This window comes from Fukomys damarensis, unplaced genomic scaffold, assembly GCF_012274545.1.
Source record: "Fukomys damarensis isolate Sample0158 unplaced genomic scaffold, DMR_v1.0_HiC HiC_scaffold_10, whole genome shotgun sequence".
NCBI classification, from domain to species: Eukaryota; Metazoa; Chordata; class Mammalia; order Rodentia; family Bathyergidae; genus Fukomys; species Fukomys damarensis.
The window spans coordinates 18,122,869-18,143,576 of NW_022900922.1; the positions used below are offsets into that span (position 1 = coordinate 18,122,869).

At 45.5% G+C, this 20,708-nt stretch overlaps 1 protein-coding gene across 9 annotated transcripts in view; it reads left to right on the plus strand.

Moving 5' to 3' along the window:
* Ripor2 (RHO family interacting cell polarization regulator 2) overlaps positions 1–20,708 on the plus strand; it is a 126,087-nt gene that overhangs the window by 81,048 nt on the left and 24,331 nt on the right. For 7 of the 9 annotated variants that reach the window (XM_033761887.1, XM_033761891.1, XM_033761888.1 and 4 more), the window contains 7 exons: positions 800–1,450; positions 4,520–4,707; positions 7,065–7,233; positions 10,675–10,810; positions 11,988–12,149; positions 13,327–13,485; positions 15,672–15,874. In XM_033761887.1, the coding sequence (XP_033617778.1) occupies positions 800–1,450; positions 4,520–4,707; positions 7,065–7,233; positions 10,675–10,810; positions 11,988–12,149; positions 13,327–13,485; positions 15,672–15,874 (1,668 nt within the window). Of the gene's footprint in view, positions 1–799; positions 1,451–3,264; positions 4,385–4,519; positions 4,708–7,064; positions 7,234–10,674; positions 10,811–11,987; positions 12,150–13,326; positions 13,486–15,671; positions 15,875–20,708 lie in introns of those variants that run through there. The other 2 variants (XM_033761894.1, XM_033761895.1) reach the window with 1 other exon arrangement.

Here is a 20,708-nt window from a genome sequence, read left to right on the forward strand (position 1 = left end):
AAAAAAAAAAAAAAAAAAAAAAAAAAAAAAAGGAAAGAAAGAAACCGCACTGCTGCCCGGACCAAATGATCCTGGTTACCTGGATATTTTGAACCTGTCTCCTCCTGTCCTGCTTGCCTGTGACACAGCACCGGGATGCTTAGCACAGGAAGGTGTTTGTTTCTAGACCCCTGAGAGCCTGGGCTCTGCCTACTGGAAGATGGGTGCTACATAGTTTCCTACTTCTAGAGAAACTATGCAAATGTACTGCTGGCCTTGAATGGTTTATGGCATGGTTACTAAATTAATAAAACATTTCCAAGAGCTTGGGATTTGTGGGTAGGGATTTTCAAAAACAAGTTTTGAGAACTGAAGCAGAACAAAGCATCACATCGTTGGAGCAAAACAGTACAGATGTTGGGAAGTCTTTTGAGACAGATGCCAAGAAGAAAAAGTCACTGGTGTTGATTCATAACAATAGCTGCCAAATTCTGTGCCATCCTGGGATTCAACAAACCAGCAGCATCCCTACCCAACCCCAACCTTTTCTTTTGAAAAATGTCAAACCTAAGAATAATGCTGTGAACTTTCACCCAGATTCAACACTGGAAACTGAGTTTTAATGGCTTGTTTCCTTTTGCTCACCACAGACAAGCTTGCGAGCACGCGCGCGCGCGCACACACACACACACACAAAAGAAATGCTAATGTGAAAGTTGTGGTGTTTTCATTTTTAGTGCCTTCTATTTTTTCTGGAAATTAACCTTGCCAAATGCATTATCTGTTTTGAAGGTAATAACAAGGTGCATTTTATCTACAGTCGAACCTACCCGATGACATCTTTGAAGATGGAAAGGCAGCTGAGGAGAAGATGCCACTGTCCCTCAGCTTCAGTGACCTCCCTGATGGGGACTGCACGCTCACCTCCAGCTCAGCTGTGTCTCCCTCCAGCTCGTGCTCAGCGAACCCTGAGATCACCATCACCCCCGCAGAGCACTCCCACCACAGCCTGTGCTCCCAGAGTGAGAGCACGGAGGACAGCAGCTCCCAGGGCCAAGGCCAGGAGCCAGGGTGCCCCCCGCAGGGGGACACAGCCGAGCCGGAGACGGCAGCCTTGGCCCCAGGCACGGGTACGAAACACATGTTCCTTGAGGACGGGGTGGCTGAGGCCCTCCTGCAGGAGTCCGATGAAGCCTCTGAGCTGAAGCCAGTGGAGCTGGACACTTTTGAGGGGAACCTCACGAAGCAGCTGGTGAAGAGGCTCACCTCGGCGGAGGGCCCAGCAGCCGGCGAGAGGCAGCTCTACGAGGGCTCTGTCAGTGGGGAGTCAGAAGGCTGCAGGTCCTTTCTGGATGGCAGCTTGGAGGACGCCTTCAGCGGCCTTTTCCTTGCATTGGAGCCTCATAAGGAGCAGTACAAAGAGTTTGAGGATCTAAGCCAAGAAGTCATGCATCTGGATGATATTCTAAAAGTAAGTACTTTCCAGAGGCATTGATTGGGTTGGAGGCACTTTTAATCCGCATTCAGTATCACAGAGCCTCTCTTTTTCCCTTTTTATTTTTTTATATTTATATATCTTTCGCTTTTTCAGTCAGTCTCACTATATAATGTAGGCTGGCCTTCAACTCACTATGTAGCTCAGCCTTGCCTCAAACTCATTGTGACCCTCCTGCCTCAGCCTCCCAAATGCTGGGATTATAGGTGTGTGCCAACACACCCAGCTTTCTCAATTTTTTATCTAAATTCTGTCCTGTCACAGGAGCAATAGATAATCAGCATTAAAATGGCGGTGGGTTTGAATGCCAGTTGTTCACAGCAATTTTTTTCTAGCAACAGACCAATTTAACTGATTAGAATTTATTTAAAAGCTCTAAAGAATGCTTAAACTCCAGTCCTGAAGTTTGAAACGCTGGCACTTTGATCATCATAGTCTCTCAGATGCTAATGGTTAGCGTCCCTCTCAAGGTGTCAGGCTACGAGGGGCCCTTCCCCCCCCCGGGGGGGGAGTTAGGAGGAGCCCCTTCTCCTGGTTTGGCCCAAAGTGGCAGCCCAGATCTCATCAGCAACTAATTATGGGTCAGACCCTAGAAGCCAGGGAGTCCCAGCTTCACCAGAGATGCTTTCCTCGATCCTTGGTGATCAGACAAGGGTAGAGGGGAAGGTGGGCACGGGGAATGATTTCCTCCTGGGAGGGAGGGCCTGATGATAAGCTCAGACTGCTACATCAGAATGAATCCGCCTCCACTTGGCACACGGTTACAATGTTTAAAAAAACAAAACACTGTACAGGAAGACAGAGCTTGCTTTTGTCCTGAGTCATTCTGCCACCTCTTATATTCTTTGCTTCCCACTTTGACTTATACAGTCGTAGAGAAGAGAACTTGGATTCTTTTTCTTGAAAGAACACTTCCTTGGGGACTTGTTCTATAAAGTAAGCTTGAAAGGTTGCAGCAGCAAGCTGAGAGCCAGCCCTTTGTGTGGCTGTTTTAAGATGAGGGCTTCCCAGCACCACCTGGCACTCCAATTTTGAGGCTTTTCGGACGACGGTCTTATCCTCTCTCCTCTTTCTTCGGTCATGTGAACCTGATCCTGGAGAGGATTTGTGCCTCGGGCCAATGATAGTTTAAACTCTGACGCTCCAGGTGCTCAAATGCTCCTGAGTTCCACCACAGGCACAGCCTCTGAGAAGCAGGGAAGGCCACCATCATCTGCCTTCTGGAACACAGACGCATCTGCTCAGGGCTCACATATGGAGAGTTCCAGTTAGCCAGCATCACTACATGAGCAAAGGGTGTTCGTGCCAAAGAGCTCCGGTGAACACTGGCCTCACCTGAAGCAGAAGTCTCACCTGAAGCCAGGGGTTAGCAAGCAATACAGCTGGCCATCCAGTGGCAAGGAAAGCAGCTTCCAGCGCAGCCTAGGGGCTGCTCAATCCACCTGGAAACACTAAGAGCACCATCTCTGTAAGTCATAAAAACCAGGTAGTCACACATTTCTTTCCAGAGTATTATTTCAGTCTACTGTTGTTCCAAAACTATCCTGCTAGTAAAACCCTCAACCACCTCTTTCTCTGTTATGGCTGAGAAACAAGACAGACAAGCTTTGGAAAGGAGACCCTAGACATGGGCTGCAGCTACTCTGCCTCCCTCCTTCCCCCTGAGATTGAAACTGGGCATCAGGGTTTAAATCTGGGGCAAGTGGATTTGTATCCAGCCAGAAGCATCAGCTGGACAAAGCACTCTCTCTCTCTCTCCCTCTCTCTTTTTTCCTCCTTCACATTCCTAGGGTGCTAACCATCTTGAGGATCAGAAATTAAATGACGCTGCCTCTTGGACGGAGATCCCTGAGGGTGAATGAAACAACTGTGACTTAAAAGACTGAAAAGACGTTTTCCCACGTGCTCTTGTGCCATTTTAAGTGTCAGAGACAGAGCCCCGCAAGGCCCTTCCTACCCTGTGCCAAGGGATCAGCCAGGCGCGCCATCTAGCGGGACGGAGGACACTTAGTGCGTCTCCCTCGAGGGACTTGCCGGATCAGTCCGCCCGAGTCCTCTTGAGTATTTGAAACCACTCCTACCGTCTCTGAGCCTGCAGAAGCTGGCATAATTCTGTAATGTTTTCTCGAATGCCCCTACCGTGTAGCCTTCTCCAGGCCACAGCAGGGTTTGCTCCCGTATTTCCAGGGCCTGGTCAGGAAGCGCTGGGACTCCTTCCACTTGGGACAGTTTCAGAGGAAGCAGGGTCACTTCCTGTGATCCCCCAGCTGTTCATTGCTTCTCAACACTCAAAGGAAAAACGATGCTGTGAATGTGTCGGCGAGAAGCAGGGCTTCTTATGGGCCCTGTGAATTGGAGCAGTTTTCTGTTTCTGGGATTTTGTTGTGGTTGTCGTTGCTCCTTTACAGCAGGTACTTTAAGATAAGGAGTTCCAGTCTCAAGACCCTGAAGACAGTGTCACTTGGAAATGGGCTCGTCATGAGCCTTGACTCAGTGACTTAAAATCAGTCTATTGGTTTTTAGAGATGGTCTCACACCCATGAGCTCAAGTGATCCTGCCACCCCAGCCTCCCAAGAACATAGCTGGGCATACAGCTGGGGGCCACTGTGCCTGGCTTGCTAGTTACATTTCATTTGGGGTGAGCACTAGGCTGCCGATGGAATGTAGCAGTCCTATTTCCCAAGGCTTTCTGGTTGTCATAGGTCCTTAGCTTTGTAGGGTGAAAATGTCGAGCAGAAGTAGAGCTACCTGTGGTCCAGCAGCATACCCAGAGCCCAGTGACCAGCCTGTGGTTAATCTTGCATTGTCTTTTCTGTGTACTTCACTCTGCATTATTTTGGAATAAATCCCAGATACTGTGCCATTTTATCCGTGGTTGTACTTATTTTTTGAATATGAAAATTTTAAATGCCAACAAAAAAAAAATAAAATAAAAACTTGGGGAAAGAAAAGAGAGCCACAGAGTGAGGCACCTGCAGCCGGGTGCCGTGTGCTGTGTCTCCTCCCGGGTGCTGATGCTGTCCTGGTGCCTTCTGCTTTTCCAGTGCAAGCCCGCAGGGAGCCGTAGCCGGTCTTCCAGCTTAAGTCTTGCTGTTGAGAGTGCTTTAGAAAGCTTTGATTTCCTGAATACCTCTGACTTTGACGAGGAGGAGGAGGATGGCGAGGAGGTTTGTCGCATCAGAGGAGGAGGTACTGACTCCGTCTTTTCAGACACCGAGCCTGAGAAAAACAGGTAAGTGTGAAGTCAGCTTTTATTCCTCCTGTCACAACTGGCGCAGTTGTTTATTGTCACTGCCACAGGCGACCCGGTGTAAAACTCCAGGGCAAAACAATTCCACACGTGGGTGGCTTGGCTTACAGTACTCACCTTATGGTTCCCTTTCATTGTATAATTTCTAAAAAGTATCCACCTCCTGGGGGTTGCTTAAGGGAAAATATATCTTTTCTATTTTGGACACAAAGGGGAAAGTTTTGCAGCTGTTTGCATGCTATGACTTGTCTCCTTCACACTAATTCTATGTTACCTTGGCACCCTGCCCTTGGGGAGGACCCTCACTGGAGAGTCAGTTTGGGCCCGGTACTCCTGGTGCGCATCTCAGTCTTGCTGCCTCTATCTTGCTTCTCTGTGCTTTCCCATCCCTTCATCTCTCTCCCTCAGCCCCCCGGGTCCATGAGAGTAAGCTCATCCATGCACTTATCAAAGCCAGGCTAAAACCTATGCTCCTTTGTAAAGACCTGGCCAATAGCTGGCGTTACACCTGCATCCCGAGAGCTGGGAAACGGGACCTTCTCTGGGTGGGCGGAGCGCGAAGGTGAAAGGCTTTCACCTTCCCCAGCACAGCCAGCTTCAGAGCCAGGTCCAGGGTCCATTCTGTGATTTCAGGTGAAGCAGAGCACACACAATGGGATAACCTCACTCTAGCGATTGCTGAAAGAACGAGCACTTTCCAAAGCAGGGGTGGGGTTCCTACCCGACTTGGCTTTGGCAGTTCTTCAGCCTTTCCAGATCTCTTTGTGGGCGGTGTTCTGGGTTTGGAGCTCTGTTGCTCCAGGTGGGCTTCTTTTTCCAAAATAAAACCACGAAAAACGACATGAAAACTGGGAATAAAAAGACAGAAGATTTAGTAACTGAATGTGATGCCTAAGTTATTCTAATGCATTCTATGTTGAGAATTTTCTAGCTCAACTAAATGTGTCAAGTGCTTTTCAATGGAGAATCCCCCCACCACCGCCCGTGCTATGGCTCAAACTCAAGACCTTGCTCTTGCCAGGCAGGCCCAGTGCCACTTAGCTGCTTCCAGGTCCCCCACTGAGAATTTTCAGTGTTCTTGTTAGTGTGAACTGCTAGATTATGATCGAGCATCAGCCTAAACTTTTTCTCCTTGCCACAAGCAGCATCTAAACAAAAACATCAAAGTTTTTGTGCATTTTACAGAAGTCTGTTATCAAATATGTCTAATTCAATCAATATTATTGTATGTCATCAGGAGCATTAGGGAAAAGTGTGTGTGTATGTGTGTGTGTGTGTGTGTGTGTGTGTGTGTGTTTATGTGAAATATGTGTTGGTTGTCAGGACACAAGCTGATGGCTTTCTTCTTGGAGGCCACTGTGAATCAGAGGAAAGCATCCAAAGCTTTCAAGCTTTGGTGTTGGGTCCTTTTGCTGTAGACACCAGGAGCAGGAGGCTGGATGCCCAAAGCTGCACTGTTCCTACGCAGCCATGTAAACCGGGACACGCACTCGTTAACATCTCTGCGAGCCGTGTTCTTCCCTGCGTCCCTCCCTCTGTCCCTCCCTCCCTCTCAAGCACACTAATTCATGTAAAAATATAATTAGCCAGGCATGGTGGCAAGCAGCCATCACTCAGGAGACTGAGGCAAGAGGATTGCTGTGAGTTCAAGGCCAGCCCGGACTACATAGCGAGACCCTGTCTCAAAACAACAACAACAACAAAGAATAAAATTAGACACCATAATGCCTATCATGATACATCTTTAAACAGTGCAACAGCAGGTTTAGACACAGCCCGAGAAGTGGGGCTAAGCTGTGCTCTCAGTATTTCAACCCTTTTTAACTTTGGTCCTGAGTGAACATCATGTCTTTCTTCTTGGCAGCTTTCCTTTTTCCTTTTCTTTAAGTAGCATCTAATCTGAGGCCAGGAAAAGGCTTTAACAGATTATTTCCTAATGGTATTACTCTTGGGAAACCACAAATATAGAGGACAGTTTAATCCCAGAATATTTGGCAAATTATTCAGTCAACAGAGCAGGAAAGTGCGACCAATGCAACAGGAGGGCATGTTTCAAAGGCCACTTCGTGAGACTCCTTTATAAGTGGCTCATTGTGCTGGAGAAGCAAACAGAACTCTAGAAGCAATTTGTTTGCATGCTCTTTTAATACCAGGAAAATTGGCAACTGGGCTAAATGACATTGTTTTTGAAAGGTATCTCTGTCTTTCAAAGGAGGCGAGTGAAAGACCGATTCAGTGGGTGCTCTGGGGCCTGACACCAGCCGTGTTGACAGGGCCTGTGGTTTGGACACAGAGGGAGGTAGCTAATGTTGTGTGCACCCCGCCCCCTGCCTCATCAGTTACAGGTCAGTGCACCCAGAAGCCAGGGGGCATCTTAGCGAGGCACTGACTGAAGACACCGGCGTCGGGACCAGCGTGGCTGGAAGCCCTCTCCCGCTGACCACAGGGAACGAGAGCCTGGACATCACCATCGTGCGCCACCTGCAGTACTGCACCCAGCTCATTCAGGTAGGTGGGTGACCGCGCCCGCGCCCGAGAGCCCAGGCTGCGGATGTGCCAGGAAAGGATGCTCCACCTGCTGGTTTTCCCAGGGAAATGAGAATTCAGAGAAAAGAGAACACCGCTGCTTAGATTTGAACAAGTCAGAAACTCGGTGGGCCTGCCCATCCTCCCCCAGCCCTGGGTTTTCTGTTTTAAAACTGAGAATCCTCAAGACCCAAAAGGGTAGGAGATGAAATACGGTTAGCTCTCGGTTTAAAATCACTTGGCAATAGATGAGAGTAACACGATTAAGGAAAAAGCAAGAGGGATTTGATTTGCATTCCGCTCTCTACAGATGGAGTCGAAAAGTCGAACATTTTTTTTTCCAGTACTGGGAATCGAACTCAGGAACTTGCACTTACTTGTGAGGCAGGCGCAGTGCCACTGAGCTAAATCCCTGGCCCTTGTGAACATATTTTAATGTGAATGTCACCTGAGTTCATGTTCCACTTCCTAGAGAGCTAAAAGCAAAATGATAGTAAATCTGACCACCTCTCTCCAGATTTTGAATAAGTAAGTTTTACAGCATTGAGGAGGAATTTTTCTCAAGGCCATCATCACCCTGATGGCTCTCATCCTGGGCACCACAGAGCTGCTTTCTTCTCATGTCAAGCTCTCTGTCACTTCAGGATTTGCAACAGTGGAGCAAGTATTTTGAAACTCTTGTTGAGAGAAGGCTTTCAGTCTTTCTGAACAGAACAGTTTTTCCTCAGAGCATCTACTTAAATGCTTCCTCTGGCCTGGTGGTTTGTCTTCTCCCAATCTTGTTCCTGCTGGGATGTGTGTGGAACAAGGTAAGGATGTGGACGCATCCAGGAGTGGTGTCTCACACTGTAATCTCAGAATTCTGAGAGGCTGAGGCAGGAGGATCACAAGTGTAAGCCCAGCCTGGGCAACTTAGTGACTTAGTGAGACTCTGTCTCAAAGTAAAAAATAAAAAAGAGGTAGGAGGGTAGTTTAGTTCACAAACACTTGAATTATGAACTTTTACAGACAGGATTACATATCACAGACATCTGTAGAAGCAATCACGGAGGTAACTCGCGTGTCTGCGGACACTGTCCCCGTCGTGCCGCTGTGTGCTTGCCATGATGTGCAACAGGGTCCAGTAGTGCAGAGCTCAGTCCGAGCCCAGGACATAGGGAAGCAAGAGGAGCAGCAGTGGTGTTGTAGAGGGGACTGCTAGGAAGCACAAGGCAATATACACTGCATATTTGTGTCAAAGGTGTATAAGATTCACTCTGTCAGACTTGCAAATGAATCTGACTTACAGAAATTCTCCCAGGACAGAATTCATTCATAAGTCGGGGACTTATGATAATGGTTTGGGGAAATTGAAAGAATACAGGGCCAGGGATTTAGCTCAGTGATTCCACCGCCTGCCTCACAAGCACAAGGTCCCGAATTCTATCCCCACTACCAAAAAAAGAAAAAAGAAAGAAATTGAACAAATACAAGAAGAAGCAGGGTGGGGTGGCATGTGCCTGTTATCCCAGCCCTTGAGAGGCTGAAGCAGGAGGATTGTCTCAAGTTCAAGGCCAGACTGGGCTACATAGTGAGTTCAAAGTCAGCCCAAACTACAGAGACCCTGTATCCAAAAAAACAGAAGGAAGGAAGGAAGGGGGGAGGAAGAAGGAAAGAAAGGGGGGAGGAAAGGAAGGAAGGAAGGAAGGAAGGAAGGAAGGAAGGAAGGAAGGAAGGAAGGAAAGAAGGAAGGAAGAAACAAGAGGATTTGTGCTCCCCAGAATTCAGGGTCACCAGAAAGTCAAGAAGCAGGCTGAGAAGTCTCCAGTAGTGTTGCGTTGCTCCCTGAGTACCACATTTGTGATGAGCTATGGAGAACTATGCTTTTCACCACAAATAAAGAGCCGTAAGAATCCTCAGACAATGTATGTACTGTAGGAAACTGGTTGGCAATCTTAGCTCTGGCCCCTTGTTGGGCCAATACCCTGTCTGAAGTCTCCTAGTGCATAAGGAGCATGACCTTGACAACCATGAGGGCAGAAGGTGAAATTCTCTTTTCTTATGAAAATACACAAGGGTTTTTCTTTGCTTTTAGCTGTTCACCCTTTACCAAATGTTTGAATAGGATGCTTTTCAGAGCTCTTCATCCTAGCTGATTCTGATGCTTTCTAGCAAACTACCCGTTTGCTCTTTAGGGGTAAAGCAGCTGTTCTGTGAGACATAAGAGAATTCTCTATCATGAAAGGGTGAAGTTTTCTCCCAAGACGAATCAGTGTGCAACGGTCAGGGTGATGTTTCTGTCCAACACTGGGCTAGGATTGCAACAATCCGGTGCTCTTGGGAGGAAGATCAGCCTAGAAAATACGAGAAGTAGATGCGAAGTAGATTGCAGGAGGGAAGATTAGCAATGTCTCAGTTGCACTTAGTCCTGAGTCAGTGTTTTCTTCTTCATTTGCAACACAGAGAGAAAATGAGAAAAATGCTCATTTGATATGAAGCAAAATTGCTATAATTATTTCCAATATAACATGCATTTCTACTGTGCTTCCTTACAGGAAAGGCATTAGTACGTAATTGCTAGATTTTTAAGTTCGAAAGTGCATCCATATTAAAGTCCAAATGCTCTAGGTAGAACAGCATGTGTTTCTGCTCTGTGCCCTGTGTCTGCATCTGCACCCCCAGGTGACCTGGGCAGGCTCTGAGAGACGCTGCAAGGAGCAGAATCATCGAGCAGACCAATATCTATGTCCTTCCCTCGCTCAGGCTTCCTTATTCTTGTGACCCACACACCGTGCCACCACTTAATGCTTAATGTGACCTTGGGCAGGTTACTTATCCTCCCTGTAGCTCAGTTTCCTCATCAGTAAAATAAGGACATCGGCAGCACCCACCTCGTTGGGTTATTATGAGAAATAACATGAGCTCATCACATGTGTAGCGCTCAGATCAGTGCCGGATATGTAGGACGCACCAACAATGAGACAGCTGCGATTGCAGGTTTGATTACTGTACAATCTACTCTCAATTTCCAGCTTACAAGCAAGAAAATAAAACCACGCTGTGAAAAATCTCTAGGCTTGTACGACAAATCCTCTTCTCTTTATTCCCCAAGATACAGCCTAAACACTCCCTCCAAGCTTCAAAGAGGAGGCTTAGACTTGCAGTAGGTAAAAGGAGAGGCCGCTTTGTGGTGGTTTCCGGAGCTCCTGCTGACAGCATTCCTGCGTTCCACAGGCATGAAAACTGGTCAAGGTGCCAGACACCACTGTGATCTCCTCAGATGTTGTTCCGAGAGAGGGGGAGCAGCGCTTTTGGGTGGGAACACAGGCACTGCTGAGTCCATGAGACATCACGGCCCCCGGGTCCAAAGGAGGCAACGGGGAGGGGACACTTTTTCTCTTGACAACAGCAACAATGAAACAGTGCTTTTGTTTGTTTCACTAGCAAATCGTCTTCTCCAGCAAAACCCCCTTTGTGGCAAGAAATCTCTTAGAGAAGCTCTCCAGGCAGACGCAAGTGATGGAAAAGCTGGCGGCTGTCAGTGATGAGAACATAGGGAACATCAGTTCTGTCGTGGAGGGTAAGTTCCCGCCAGTCAGTAACCCACTGCATGGGGGAGGCCACGCCAGCCCACTCTGCTGCCTGAACCTGCTCCTAGCTTTAACAGGGCCATGAAACAGGATAAAGTCTCTATGCTTTGGGTTTGTGAGTGTCACACTTCCGCCTTCTGCATCAAATCAGAGATGCACGGCTTTCCTGTAGGGCCTCCAGCCCGGAAGTCAGACATTCATGTAGAAACAGAAGCAGCATCCCCCAGCAGACTGAGTTTCACAGATGTTTTCCGCCCGTGAGGTCCCTTGTAGACAGGGATCAGGGCTGCTCTTGAGATATAGAAAAGGTGAAGGTGCTCCCATAGTAGCTGCCTATCATGTGGACTGTGTTTCCCAACCCCGCCAGGTAGGGAGGGCAGAAACCATGTGGATTCAAGACCTCCAGGTTCTGAGCATTTTACAGGCCGAACTTGATGTAGGAAATGCCTTTGCACTCATATGATCTGGCTTCATGATATTCTGCCCTTTTCTTAGAATGTGAATAGAAATAGGGTCTCCTGGTAATCTCTGATGAAGCCTAAACCTTCCCAGGCCCTCCCAGTGGGTTTCTGCCTGTTGTGTCTGTTCCCACTCAGAGCAGGTGGCCCTGGAAGAGAGGCGTGTGAAGGGGCAGACACTCAGGCTGCATGTTACCAGTGTCCTTTCCTCTTCTCTCCCCTCTGGTCCCTCCTGCATCACAAGAACCAAGGAAGGTGATGGTGATCAGACTTTACCTGACCCTGTGCTGTGCTCTCTTTTCCATCTGAGAGCCACCTGGGAAGGGAAATCTCCAGCCACCACAGCATGTTCTGCCCCCTTCGGGAAAGGCTCAGGGCCTTTGCATCTCTGGCCCCCGTGCATTTGCTCTAAAGTTATAGAAGAGGAGATGCTTGAGTGTCTTCCTAGGGAGAGATGCTATATTTTGTGTCCCTGAAAGCAAACAATTTGGTTTCTGCTACATTTTCTTCATCCCCCTCTCCCAGGGTAAATTCCTCCCCATAACTGCTTTGTCCTCTGAGTCATCTGCCAATCGCAGAGGAATCTTGTAGTAGATCCAGTTGAAAACCAGAGTCTTACAAAGGCCCCGAGATGTCTCACTCCACCCCAGCCAGTGTACCAGCTTCATCTATGACGTGTGTCACGGGTGGGGCTGCTCCTCTTTTCCAGCCATTCCAGAATTTCACAAAAAGCTATCTCTGCTGTCCTTCTGGACCAAGTGCTGCAGCCCAGCCGGTGTCTACCACAGCTCGGCGGACAGGGTGATCAGGCAGCTGGAGGCCAGCTTCGCCAGAGCCCTCAACAAAGAATACCCGGGACTTGCAGAGCCAGGTACGGGACTGCAGAAGGCAGAGAAGTCCTGTCCTTTGGTGCAGCTGTCCCACTGCATGCTCTGAAGCCTGGGGGTAAAGGGCACACAAAAGGCCAGCCTAATAAAGAAAGGTGTGCTTTCCAAGGAGAACATCATGTTCTCAGAGTCATGAAAGTGAGACATTGTACATGTTTTAATGCAAAATATCAGCAGGGACTTTTTAGAAGTGCTAGTCTACATTGCCCTGACAGTCGTTTCCTCAGTGTCTATGGCGGTTGGTTCCAGGACCCCCTGTGGATAACCAATCTGCAGATGCTCCAGTTATTTATATAAAGTGGTGTGGTGTCCACACAACCTGAGGACGCTGGATTACTTATAACACCCCATACAGTGTAAATGCTATGAAAATAGTTGATACACTGTATTGCTTAGGGAATATTGACACAATTAAAAAGTCTGTGTGTTCAGTATAGATGCAACTTTTTTTCCAGTGTTTTGGTCTATAGTTAGTTGAACCTGAGATTCAACTGTATACTTCAACTCCTCCTCCTCCTCCTCCTTTTTCATTAAATGTCACCATTATGGGCCTGTCAGATGGTACAACCACTTGGAAAAACCAGCAGTTTCCAAGGAACCCATGATCCAGCAATTTTACTCTGAAATACATGAGGAGAAATTAGTACTTATATTCACAAGAAAGTACACATATAAGAAGGTTCTTTGCTTTAATTGTGCAAGCCAAAAATTGGGAGATCTCAAACACCCACAATAAAAGAATGGTTAAATCATAGTATAATCATTCCATATGGTATTATATAGCAATTTTAAAAAGGATATATTGCTGCTGCAAGCAACAATTTTTATGAATTTCACAGGTACTTTGTTAGGTAAAGGGAACCAGATACAAAAAGTATAATTCAATTTATATGAAGCTCAAGAACTGGATAGAAGCCAGGGGTTTAGTTCTGTATGGTGAGGGTGGGTTAGCTAGCTATGGGCAGGAAGGTGTACAAGAAAACCTGAGGTGCTGGGGATCATCTGTATCTTGACCTCAGGCTCAGTGGGCAGTTGTGTGTCCATGCTCAAGTCATCTGGCTGTCCCTGAAGATTAACTCATATCAGGCACTCTGCTCTTATGGAAATGCATGGACAGATGACTGAACGGCCATGTTTCTCCTTTGTGTCTTTTCTTTGTAGTGTTTCAAACCCTGGTGTCCCAGATTCTGGACCGGGCTGAGCCTCTGCCCTCCTCCAACCTGTCCTCAGAAGTTGTCACTGTTTTCCAGTATCATAGTTACTTTACCAGCCATGGTGTAAGTGACTTGGAGAGCTACCTGAGCCAGCTGGCTAGGCAAGGTGGGGCATGTTCTTTTGTCAAACTACTCTGTTTAGAGTTATTTCTGGTCTTTTTAATCGTGATTTTTAGTGCTGGTAGCTTTTTTCTCCTATAAGTCCACAGCTGAACTGAGATTTACCTTTTAAATGACTTCAGGACCTTCAACTAAGTTCTTGTTAATGGAACCTGGCTTTACTAAGTTTCCTAGTAATCCAGCAGAGGTATATCATTAACAGGAAGCTGGTAAATTATTTAAGAGTTTACTTTGGTTTCTTTCCTTTGATAATGTATTTGCCATTTGTGGGGTCAAACCCACAGCCAATAGTATTTTTATTGCCTTTCTTGTGGGGAGTTTTCATTGATAATGGGTTTTAAAAGCTGGGGTTACACAGTAGGAAGGGAAAGTAAGAACAGGTAGAAAAATCAATGCAGGCTGCATATCCAGGGAAAGGAGAGATGGAGCCCAAGTAGGACTGCGACCATGACATCCTGGTCCCCATTTCCTGTGTCACTCCAAACATTAGCAGTGCAGCATTTATACAGAATGCACAACTCTTCAGGTGGGGCCAGGCAGCAAAGGGCTGGTTTCTGGTTCCCAGGTTTGTGCTCTGTACATCCTCAGAGCCCTGATTGTGCAGTTCAGAGTCAGGAGGAATGTGCTCCTGGGACCAGCAGAGTTTGGCAGAGCACCAGGCGGGGGCAGCATTTCTGGGGCAGAGCCAGGCTCAGCCCTTCTCCTTCTAGAACATTAAGCCTGGCAGTAAGATGGTCAGCATGTGGGGTGGAGGAGGAAGGTGTGGGGCACAGCCTATATCACCCTGTGTGGCAGGCAGCAGGCTGAGCAGAGGAGCAGGAAGAGAACTTAGGCAGGAGACGGAAGTCACCACCACAGGTCTCACTTTGTGATACTCTCATTTCTTGACACCACATTTGTCCCAGTCTAAATCAGTTTTCTGAGCAAATGTCTGTATTGCTCGGGGCATATGGGTGGCAGTTTCTTATCTTTGCCTCTTAGCTTCCATGGTCTCTGGGAACATGTCATCATTTAATAGCAGCAGTGGGGAAGAACAGGTAGAAAAACCTGTCACCTCTGAGTTTCTTTTTGTTCATTATGAAAGGAGAAGTCAGTATAAAAATTTCAGAAAACAGAAGCATAAAGGAAAAGACTCAAATCCCTCATCCTCCCACTTGTAAAATGTTACGCATTTTTTTCAGTTGCATGTGGATGGGTTTCAATTTCAAACTTGGGCATATTCTTTTGTGTAATGTCCTGTTTTTGATTTGACATGTTTGATGTTAAGTATTCTTTGAAAACGTTTTATCAGTTTTATACCATCCCTATACTTGAATGTAGATTTATATATTTGCATTATTGAACATTTAGGGCGTTCCCTGTGATTTGTTCATTGAGTTATTACAAGACATAATACCTCTGAGGCTTTTTTACCTGGACATTTTTATTAGTCCATTCTTACTGTACATAGTGATTACATTCATTGTGTGGAGTTGAGACATGTAATAACACATCTTCATTCTTTTTCCGCCTCCTTCCTCTCCTTCCTTCCTTCCCTCAAAACAATGAAATTGACAGAAAACCCACAGCAAGGAAAACAGGAAATTAAACACAAAAATATCTAGGAAATTCTTAGACTTGTCCATGAGGTAGAGAATGCTGGCCCCAGTTAGGGACCAGAGTACATTCCCAATTCATGGAAAGTGGCCAATTTGCTCACATGCAATCCCAAGCCTTATTTTTATCATATAAGCTCTGTATTCCAGTCAACTAAAAGAGTTTCTCCATTGGAGCCACCTGCCTCACCACAGTTTCTCCTGGGATTTGGGTTTTGCCTAAGACAGAGCAACTGCATTTGTTATGTGTGTATTAGAAAAATTATAAAAAATGTCTAGATACTTTTTTCGCTATATATGTTTATGACTATTTAATTCATCTCTACTTTAGTTTTGCACTCAAAAATAGAAATCCAACGTCACTTTTTTCCCATGTGAATCACTCCCTACCTCAATATATTACTTGAATAATCTGGCTTTTTCTCACTATTGTAATTTGAAATACCATCTTAATCAGAGGCTAATTTTTTCATAAATCTTTGTCTTATGTCATAAAAATAGACATAAAATACTATATTTTCAGTGAGCGTGCCACTGTACTGTAAGAATATGACCCTGTCTCCATCTTCCCTTCTAGTTTCCGTGGTTCAGACCCTGCAGTCGCTGAGAGATGAGAAGCTGCTGCAGACCCTGAATGGTCTCTCTCCTAGCAGCCTCCCGGCCCACCAAGAGGTCTTCAGGACCCTGGCTCTGCTGCTGACCAGAGACAGCAGCGCAGTCAGCGAGGCTGTGAGGCTTTTCTTGACAGCAGCCTCCAAAAACGAGCATTTCAGGGAAAAGGTAGGACGCTGACTCACAGCCATCGAGGCACAAGCGTGTTTAATCTTCCATCATTCACTATTAGCATTTTAATTTCCATTCTCTTATAAAATAACTTTCTTTTCATTAATGTTTTCTGGACTGATGATGTAGTTCAGTGTTAGAGTGCTTGTCTAGCATGTGCAAAGCCCTGTAATTGATCCTGGCAGAGCAAAAATTATGATAATAATAATGCCTTCTTTTCCCCATTTTTAAAATTTTATTTGTACATTTGCAGTACATGACGTTCACATTCATCTTGGGGAGTACGTGCATGTTCATAATACAGCTTGGTCCCTTTTCAATCCCTTTCCCCTTCCCACCCACCTCTCTCCCTGGTTTCATTCTGTTTATTTGTTTGTTTATGACATATAAGGTTTGCTTGCACTGTGAGTGTTCAGTGCCTATAAGTGAAATCCTTTTGCTTCCTCTTCCTGCCGCCCACGGTGGCACATGCCCATAACCACAGCTACTCAAGACTGAGCAAAGAGGATAAGTCTGAGTCCAGCCTGGGCAACCCAATGAAAAAAATAAAGAAATAGGAAGGGCTGAGAATGCATATTCTCTATTGGTAGACATTTCTATAGTTTCCAACTCGGAAACCATGAGGATGAACATGTGTGCATGTGTGGACACAGCTGGCTTTTTCATAAGTAGTTTGGGGTCAGTTCATCCACTATTGGGCACATGGGCACAGGACACTTTCATCTTAAAAGCCCCTTCCCTGTGGACAGAACAGGGATTCACCTCCCTCCACTTTAATGCATCAGCTTTCTAGATGTCGCCAGGAATCTGCAAGTCAAGCACAGAGGGCTCCAGACAGGCAGGACTCCTGTGGGTGCCCTTTATTTCAAACCATTCTAAAGACTGACTCATCAAAATTCGGATCGGCTCCAGGCAATCAAATGAGATCCTCTCCTGTCCTTGAGAAGGTCACACATGAGCTCTTGATAAGAGCTTGCTTAGCTTTTCTTGGGTGTTGTAAGCAAGGGTGTGCTAGTGTCTCCAGGGCTCCTAAGAAGATCATCCATTCTAATGCCTGGTGGACCCAAAAGGGTGAACTATGTGTTGTCTGTTCCTACACACTCTGGTCTTTCAGTGGAATTACCTCATAAGGCTGTTTTATGGCCAACCACTCTCAAACCTATCGAAGAGAGGAAAATTAAAGTGCAAACACTGCAGTTAGCAGTACACACACGCCTGAGTGTGCAAAGTTGTCCATGAGTAGGACTGAGATCCTCTTGGTCCTAACAAGGCGTGGCCCTGGAGTGTGCCCTTACCAACAGCAATTCTGGAACACCTCATCTGTCTTTTGCGTGCCTTTTACTTTTACGGCACCAGCTGGAGTTTAAGTGCTCTTTTATTCCAAGTAAGCTCTGATGTTTATTTTTTCTGGTTAATTTTTCATGAATATTCCTTTATTCGGAGACTGCTGTGTCCTTCCTGCTATTGAACCGGGTTTGTGGACACAGTAGAAATAAAGGGAAAATAGTCTCTGCCCTTGAAGAGTTCCAGAGTACTCAGAAAAACAAGAATAATAGACTGCTAATTGCTGGGTATTTATGCAACACAGGCACTGTGTCACTTAGCTATCTTATCTCTAACAGGGTAGATATTGTTATCCTCAGTTTTATAGATCAGGAAACAGGCTCTGGAGAGCTGCACTTAGCTAAGATGGTGCGCTATTAAGTGGTAGAATTTGGATTACTACCTCGAAATGTGTGATACCCTGAACCAAAGCCTGAAAACCTTTTTTTTTTTTCTTATAGAAAACAGCAAAAATCAGTACAAGATGTGATCAAAAAACACTGAGGATGTTTACATTTTAAAATATATTACAGTAAAAGACACACTGCCATTAAGTCCCCTCAAAATAACCTCCCCTCTCTTTGAACACATCCTACTGAATAGTCTTGCCACTTTCTGAAGAAGTTCCAGAAGTCCTCTTTCACATCTTTCAAGGTTTGATAAAACATATGGTAAATGCTACTGCCGAGAACCACCCAGTGGAAAGGCAGGCTCTTAAAAACATTATAAGGTGTCTTCACCCACATTTTCCATTAGATCTGGCACCATGTGACTTAAGCATTTTGAATCAACTCCAGAAATCAAAGTAGCCACAAGAGTGCAAAAAAAAAGTCACTTGCAAAAGACGACTTCCAGAACTTTCAGAAAGTGGTAAGAACAATGGGATAAGTGTTTCAAAGCAAGAGGAAGTATTTTGAGGGAGATTAATGGCAGTGTCCTTTATTACAATAAATTTATTTAAACATTCACCATGTTTTGACCATACCATGTACATTAAGTTCTTGAAAACAGATATGAAATCTAAAGCAAAACAAAACTTCCTGAGTGAGAACTGGCGTCATGAAACTGGAGTCTTGCTATAAAAATACTGAAACAAGTGAATTCACAGTTTTATGCTATTGCCCTCATACCCTCATACCCGCTCTTTTGCAATTATATTCTTGTATTACGATGTAGTCGCTTCTGTAGTCATCTGGAACCTACCAGAGGTGATGCTGGCGCCTCCTTCATGCACCAGGGTGTTTTCTCAGGGTCCTTCTGCAGATGAGAATCCTACCCTGGAAGCACCAGTACAGACCAGGGCTCCTTCTCTGCTTCCTGGAACTGTCAGCAACAGGGTGATGGTGTGTCTTGTGAGTTGGTGGATCTCCACAAGGAGTGAGAAAGGTCAAATACCATCTTGAATTTTGTACCTCCAGTTCTCCCTCATCAGTGGAGGCTGGTGTTCATGTTTAAGGGAGAGTGTGACCCAGAAACCATGCACTGGGGGATCACCATTGCTTAGATGAGCATAGCACTGTGCAGGACACCTCTGGCCACTCAGCTTCTCAGATAAAGTTCACGGGGCAGGCAGCATCTTTGAAGTCAACCTAGGCGTATGTTAGCCTGGCACATAAGTGGCTGTTCACTGAATAAATGAATTAATATTTTTGAATTTACATTTGCACATGTTTATAACATACGTGTCCCTGAAATGGGATAGACAAAAATAGTTTCCAGCCAGCTAACCAAATTCCATGGGTCATGAGTCAGCATTGTGCACGGCCCTCCATTGCCTTGGACCTCCAGCACCAGCCCTTGTTAAAACTGTAAAGTAGATGGACTTTAACAGGTGTCTCCCTCTGACCCACTCCTAATGACCTTCAAGGTCTGACCAACAAACCAAAAGTTCAACCCTCACCCAACTCTTACACAACCTCATATTCTAAGACTTACATAAGTGGCTGAGAAAATTGCCCTTCCTCACTAGCATGTTGGCATAGGAACAAGGATTCAGCAGGGACAAAATGCTAGATTAAAGACCTGGACATCAGGCCACCACTGGACACAGGAGCTCTGGAAAAGTTACTAAAGCCTCAGGACAGTCACCTTATCCTTTTCTAGGGAAAACTGGCTCCCTGAATGTTATCCTGCCCACCCCTTTGGGGTGTTTTGTTCTGTTTTGTTTGCTTTTTACCCAAGGCAGAAAGTGGTTGAGGTCAAAAGACAAGCACAGGCTCTTAACTATTTAAGTGTAGTAGAGTTATTACTATTATTATTGTTTTTCTTTCTTTAATAACCTATACTGCATAACTCTGCTTCTTTTAATTTTTACACTCTGAAAAATCTTGCATGCAAATGTTCACATCAGCATTAATTATTCCTATTAGTCAAGAGGTAGAAACAATCTGATGTCCATCAACTAATGAGTGAATAGACAAAATGTAGTCTGGCCATGTGGTGGAATATTATTTAGCCATAAAAAGCTAACAATGTAGTGTAGCCTCAGTGATACCTGAAAGAAGACATGCAAGCCACATACTCTATATGTCTATTTCTATAAAATATCCAGAATAAGCAAACCATGAGACAGAGCAGTTGGGTGGTCACCGTGGGGAGGGGGGAGGATGATCAATGGGAAGGACTACCAGTGGGTTTAGTATTTCTTTTTGAGGTAATAAAGATATTTTCAGAGAGTGATGATGGTTTGTGAATATGCTAAAAACCAGTGAATTATGCACTTCAAAGGGTAAGCATTGTGGTATGTGAACTCTATCTCATTTCTTTCTTTACTTATTTATTTATTAAGTTTTGGTGGTCCTGGTGATTGAACCCAGGGCCTTCTCGCTGAGCTACATCCCTGGGACGTTTTATTTCCAGACAGAGTCTCACTAAGTTGCCTGGGCTGGGCTCAAATTTGTGACCCTTCTGCCTCAGCCTTCCAGAGTGCTGGGATTACAAATGTGTGCCACCATGCCTGGCTTTATGCCTCCATGTTTAAAAAAAGAAGAGAGTTGTTCTTCAGAACCAAGAAGACAGGATGTGTTTAATCCTAGCTATCAGTGAGTACAAGAGAGGTACACGTCGTGAGCAAGCAGGTCCCTGAGTGGCTGACTGTACACTCAAGCTGTCGCATCAGTACTCTGGTGCCATCAGATTCGAGGGGCCTCACCAAGCACAGAATATCATTCTAGATGCTAAGGAGTTAAATAAGTTTTTAAAAGAAACCAGTTTTGTCCATAAAAGAATTCTACGTAAGGGCTGGGGTAACTCAGCATTAGAGCATGTACTTAGCATGTGCAACCTCCAGCACCCCCAAAACCCCTTAGTTTAAATGAGGTCACTATGGTGTTTTTCTCCTATAAACAAGAACACGAATACACAGATATATGAATACATATGTGTAAGAATAATGCAATATTATAGCTATATTTATTAGGGCTTACTTTGTGCCAGGAACTATTTTCAGTCTTTTACTTATCTTACCACATTATAGGTTCACAAATTCCTACAAGTAGTTCTCACCAAT